General features: G+C 38.2%; 1 protein-coding gene across 1 annotated transcript; it reads right to left on the bottom strand.

The window, feature by feature from the left end:
* Nucleotides 1-230: 230 nt before the first annotated feature.
* LOC137970795 (uncharacterized) lies at nucleotides 231-3,419 on the bottom strand. Its single transcript, XM_068817364.1, has 4 exons — nucleotides 3,280-3,419; nucleotides 2,311-2,464; nucleotides 1,551-1,943; nucleotides 231-460 (listed from the first exon to the last, which is right to left on the bottom strand). The coding sequence occupies exons 1-4, from the start codon at nucleotides 3,336-3,338 to the stop codon at nucleotides 296-298; spliced, it is 771 nt and encodes a 256-aa protein (XP_068673465.1). The 5' UTR covers nucleotides 3,339-3,419; the 3' UTR covers nucleotides 231-295.
* Nucleotides 3,420-5,976: the final 2,557 nt, after the last annotated feature.

Genomic DNA, 5,976 nt, shown 5'->3' with positions numbered 1-5,976 from the left:
AAGGGGTTTCTGTCCACTAACTAAAACATTCACTAATTAGCAGGTAGTTTGAGGGGAATGTTGTGCATGAATGGTGGCTGAGTTGAGGAAACATCATACACAAGAGTTAGGGTTAGTCTGTAGAATGAGGGGGAGAAATTTACAAAGCAAACTCTCAACCCCAAAATAAGGCTAACAAATGAAACAAATTCTGTGTGAAATTAAAAACTTTAATCACAGAAACAGCCAGATAGTACATGTATGAAAAACTGAATCACGTAGGAGAGATTAACAAATATTTGACCATGAAAATTATTCAGCAGACGTGGCCAGCTTGCCGGTGATGTCTCCAAAAAGGTTCGTGGTGTATGAGGCCACCTAAGCAGAAACAGCCACAAGTCAAAAAGGAACCTTGCCGAGTGCTGGAATACGTACTCGCTAGATGTAGATGTAGAAGTCCTTTAAGGCCTTTTACCGACACCTTGAAAACAATTTGAAACAGAGAGTTACTGTATTGATATGTACTAATTGATTGAGTAAAATGGCTAGATCGGACACACACTTTTTTTTCTTTTCTTTAAATAAGTCCCCAGACCCCCAAAAATAGATGCCTGTGATCCTTGAGTGTGAAAGAGTTACGCTATATTTTTTTAAGTTCTCTGTGTGGTGTTGCTAGTCAAGCCTAACAATAAATACAGTCATTGTTATTTTTTAAGGTATGTTCCAGGGCTCATACTCTTAATTATTTTATTTATGTTTTACACAGTGGAACAAAATGTGATCATATTGATCAGCCACAGGTTAGCTTATTTGTTGGGGCCAAACTGCACATGGGGCAAAGAAAACAATATGGGGTTTGCTGATTTTCCCAAGCGGGTGAAATGTTGCAAATAGTTTTAGATTATTGTTGGTAAAATTGACTGCGGCGGGGAATCCGATTCGTCGCGAGTGATTTTAAGTGAGCAAGTTTGAAGTTCTGAAACGCTGCTATATCCAAATATATCCACGTGGTTTTTTACTATGTTATGTAAAAGCTATCGATCTTAAACATATGTAAAATTTAGAGTGGAGTAATGTGGAGTACTCCTAAAAGAAGCAGCGGAACATGGCTTGGTCAGAATACCGGTCGTTTCGCCAACGTGTCAGTTCGCCAACGTATGAAGCCGTTTTTTGGTTGTGATTTTTACTGACTTCTTCAGTTTCCACGAGTGGGGCCGTTGAGATGTGAGCGCGTTTTCAGCAACTGTGCGGCGGTCTTCTCTTTCCTTTCGTACTTCTCCCGGCTGTCGAATAGCCTCGCCTGTTTTGATACTGCTTCAGTTTTTCATCGGACACAAATGCTTGGATATTGATTAGTAGAAAGAGGTTTAGATAGTTTTACTAATACTTGGAAGCTGCATATGCATAACGTTTTCGAGTTCGATTCCTTACTATAATACTTGGAAACTGCATAATGTTTTCCCAGTTTGATTCCGAATATTGCGTTATGTCTTTATCTTTACTTTAATTCTCAATAGACTGCATAATGCTTTCTCAGTTTTATTAATTTATAACTAAACAGTGATTAATACCTTCTTGTAGTCTTTTTCTTTCTTGTTGGCCATCAGGACAAACACAAGTGGGTATTGCTTTGCATATTCCCAGGATCGGATGAAAGCATTGACCGTCAGTAGCTGCTTGAATGGGTGTCGCACAAGCTTGAAGGTTCCGTCCATGTACCAGGATTTAGCCTTGGCCAGGGTATTTAGCTGCTCCTGTCTGGCGAAGATCAGATGCCTTCTCTGCTTAACTGTCAGGTCGGCTTGGAAGAAACCGGGAGGGAGACATTCCTCGACCAGTTCGAAATCCACATCTTTCAGGTGCTCGGGTCTGAGTTTCTGTCGGAGTCGGTTGGCAGCTCTAGCCACATGCGCAGGCTTAGGGAGGGCTGGACAAGGTGCAGCAGTCAGTTCATCTAACATGACCTAAAAAAAAGGAAGGAAAATTTGACTGTCTCGTCTATGAGATGCTTTTCATCAAGCAGCAATTCTAGTCTCAACACGCAGATTCCACGCAGACTGATTCCATTCACGGAAAGCTCTTTGTTTAAGAACATTCCATCACCTATTGTCGTTTTAGTATTTAAACATTTTTTATCTTTCACTTTTTTGACTTGATAATGACGTTAGCCAAACGTTGAAACGTTGTCTACAAATTTCAATTACAACTTCTTAAATTTTCTCAAATTTCAGCCTCGGTATTCTTTTAAAGAACATTATCATCGCTGAGTTCTCTAAATGTCCTCCGAGTCTCTTTCGCTAAGCTATGCTTAAAAAATGAGTGTATGGTTACCTCATCCACTATTGCTGACCCTGACTTGAACTTCTCCTCCAACACCTTACTCTTCACCCGGGAGACTATCTTGTCTGCGGTTGCTGCCCCCACCTTCACTGTATGGTTGTGATTATGCTGGCCAGCATAATCACAGTCTTTTCCAGTCTTTTCCCTATGGGACATAAGTAAACCTGTCTGTACCCTTGCAAAATGAATTTCAAGCTTTCTGTTAAGTTCTGGAAATTTCTGGAAATTTCTAGAATGTGACAGCTTTATTCCAGAATCAAATTCCAGCTTTTATTCCAGAAATTGTTTTCCAGTTTTTGCAAGTTTTGGGTTCTTTCAAAAGCTGGAAATAGCTTGAATTTGATACATCTATCATGTGCTGCCAGAAAATGACAGTTTTTTTTCCAGTATTCATTTCTTGCAGGAAACTGGAAATACATGTAAACTAGCAATAGTCTACAGCTTGTTAACAATTTTAACATTTCTCAAATGAAATAAATTTTTAGTTTATTTTAAAAATTCAACTCTTTTCAGATAAAAAGTTAAAGAAGTGTTTAGCATGCAGTTTCTTATTATGTATAAAATTTAACAAGAAAATTCCCTAGTAGAACCAGACATATGTGAAGGCTATGTAAAATTTATCATATAACTATGTTGAGCTATATAAAGGCTATTTCCTGCTCCTTACGTGCTATGTAATAACTATGTAACTTGCTACATTACATAGTTCAGTCTGTGTAAAGCATATACCATTAATATTGCAATACTCTTTAAAGGTGACATAGCTCTCTGAAATATAGCTTATGAATGTGAATGTGATATCTTTCGAGTTAATACATTCACTTAGCTTACGCAATGTCCTTTAAAGGCTCCAAACTTTGAAAATAGAAGCACTCTGTACACGGAGAAATGAAGAAGAAAACTTTTATTCCGATGTATTCAATACAAGTAGATTGTGAGAAAAACCAATGAACGGATTACCTTGTTTGATGCTCTCTGAGTCTCATAATCGGCCTTATTCCAAAAGGAACATGATGCATTACTCTCGAAAATTACACACTCCAAGTCAGCACTTAATCCTTTCAGTGAACTCTAGTATCTTTCAAATCTTGCTCCTTGTCATCTTCCGCCATCTTGGATAATACGTGAGAGACCGGACTGGGAACTAGTGAGTCCTTTTCGTTTTGGTCAGCAGTCAGGAGTAACCAGTCCCGTAGGTACGTCATGTATGGGGAATTATTATGTACCCAATACGTATTATATCATTACATACATATTATGTCACAGAGGTACACAGTGTATTCATATACAACTAACATACCTAGACACAGCTATACACAGCTATACACAGCTATATACAGCTATATAAAGCTATACACAGACATACAGGGCTATACACATTTATACATACCTATACAGGGCTATACGGAGCTATATACTGCTATACAGTACTATACATAGCTATACAGTGCTATACACAGCTATATACAGCTATACATAGCAGTACACAGCTATACAGTGCTATACACAGCTATACAGTGCTATACAGGGCTATACAGAGCTATATACAGCTTTACAGTACTATACATAGCTATAGAGTGCTATACACAGCTATATACAGCTATACATAGCAGTACACAGCTAGACAGTGCTATACACAGCTATACAGTGCTATACAGGGCTATACAGAGCTATATACAGCTATACAGTACTATACATAGATATACAGTGCTATACACAGCTATATACAGCTATACATAGCAGTACACAGCTATACAGTGCTATACACAGCTATACAGTGCTATACAGGGCTATACAGAGCTATATACAGCTATACAGTACTATACATAGCTATACAGTGCCATACACAGCTATATACAGCTATACATAGCAGTACACAGCTATACAGTGCTATACACAGCTATACAGTGCTATACAGAACTATACACAGCTATACATAGCTGTACACAGCTATACAGGGCTATACACAGCTATACAGTACTATACACAGCTATACAGTGCTATACACAGCTATACAGTGCTATACAGAACTATACACAGCTATACATAGCTGTACACAGCTATACAGTACTATACACAGCTATACAGTGCTATACAGACCTATACACAGCTATACAGTGCTATACACAGCTATACAGTGTTATACAGAACTATACACAGCTATACATAGCTGTACACAGCTATACAGGTTTATACACAGCTATACAGTACTATACACAGCTATACAGTGCTATACAGACCGATACACAGTTATACATACCTATACAGGGCTGTACTGACCTATACACAGGTATACATACCTATACAAAGCTGTACAGTACTATACACAGCTATACAGTGCTTACAGACCTATACACAGGTATACATACCTATACACAGCTATACACAGCTATACAGTGCTATACAGACCTATACACAGCTATACATAGCAGTACACAGCTATACGGGTATATACAAAGCTATACAGTGCTATACAGACCTATACACAGCTATTCAGTACTATACACAGCTATACAGTGTTATACACAGCTATACAGTGCTATACAGATCTATACACAGGTATACACTATTCACAGCTGTACACAGCTATACACAGCTATACAGTACTATAAACAGCTATACAATGCTATAGAGACCTATACACAGCTATACAGTACTATACACAGCTACACAGTGCTATACAGACCTATACACAACTATACATAGCTGTACACAGCTATTCAGGTTTATACACAGCTATACAGTGCTATACAGACCGATACACAGCAATACATACCTATACAGGGCTGTACTGATCTATACACAGGTATACATACCTATACACAGCTGTACAGTACTATACACAGCTATACAGTGCTATAAACAGCTATACAGTGCTATACAGACCTATACACAGCTATACATAGCAGAACACAGCTATAGAGGTATATACACAGCTATACAGTACTATACACAGCTATACTGTGCTATACAGACCTAACCACAGCTATACAGGTTTATACACAGCTATACATACCTATAAAGGGCTGTACTGACCTATACACAGGTATACATACCTATACACAGCTATACAGTGCTATACAGACCTATACACAGGTATACACAGCTATATATAGCTATACACAGCTATACGGTAATATACACAGCTATACAGTGCTATACAGACCTATACAAGGCTATACAGTACTATGAATAGCTATACAGTGCTATACAGACCGATACACAGTTATACATACCTATGCAGGGCTGTACTGACCTATACACAGGTATACATACCTATACACAGCTGTACAGTACTATACACAGCTATACATAGCAGTACACAGCTATACAGGTATATACACAGCTATATATAGCTATACACAGCTATACAGTACTATACACAGCTATACAGTGCTATACAGACCAATACACAGCTATACAGGTTTATACACAGCTATACATACCTATACAGCGCTGTACTGACCTATACACAGGTATACATACCTATACACAGCTGTACAGTACTATACACAGCTATACAGTGCTATACAGACCTATACAGTGCTTTACAGACCTATACACAGCTATACATAGCAGTACACAGCTATACAGGTATATACACAGCTATACAGTACTATACACAGCTATACAGTGCTATACAGACCTATACATACC

This window comes from Montipora foliosa, chromosome 9 (assembly GCF_036669935.1).
Source record: "Montipora foliosa isolate CH-2021 chromosome 9, ASM3666993v2, whole genome shotgun sequence".
Lineage (NCBI taxonomy): Eukaryota > Metazoa > Cnidaria > Anthozoa > Scleractinia > Acroporidae > Montipora > Montipora foliosa.
The sequence above is the reverse complement of the archived record's forward strand: the minus strand, read 5'-3'. Positions and strand labels throughout refer to the sequence as shown.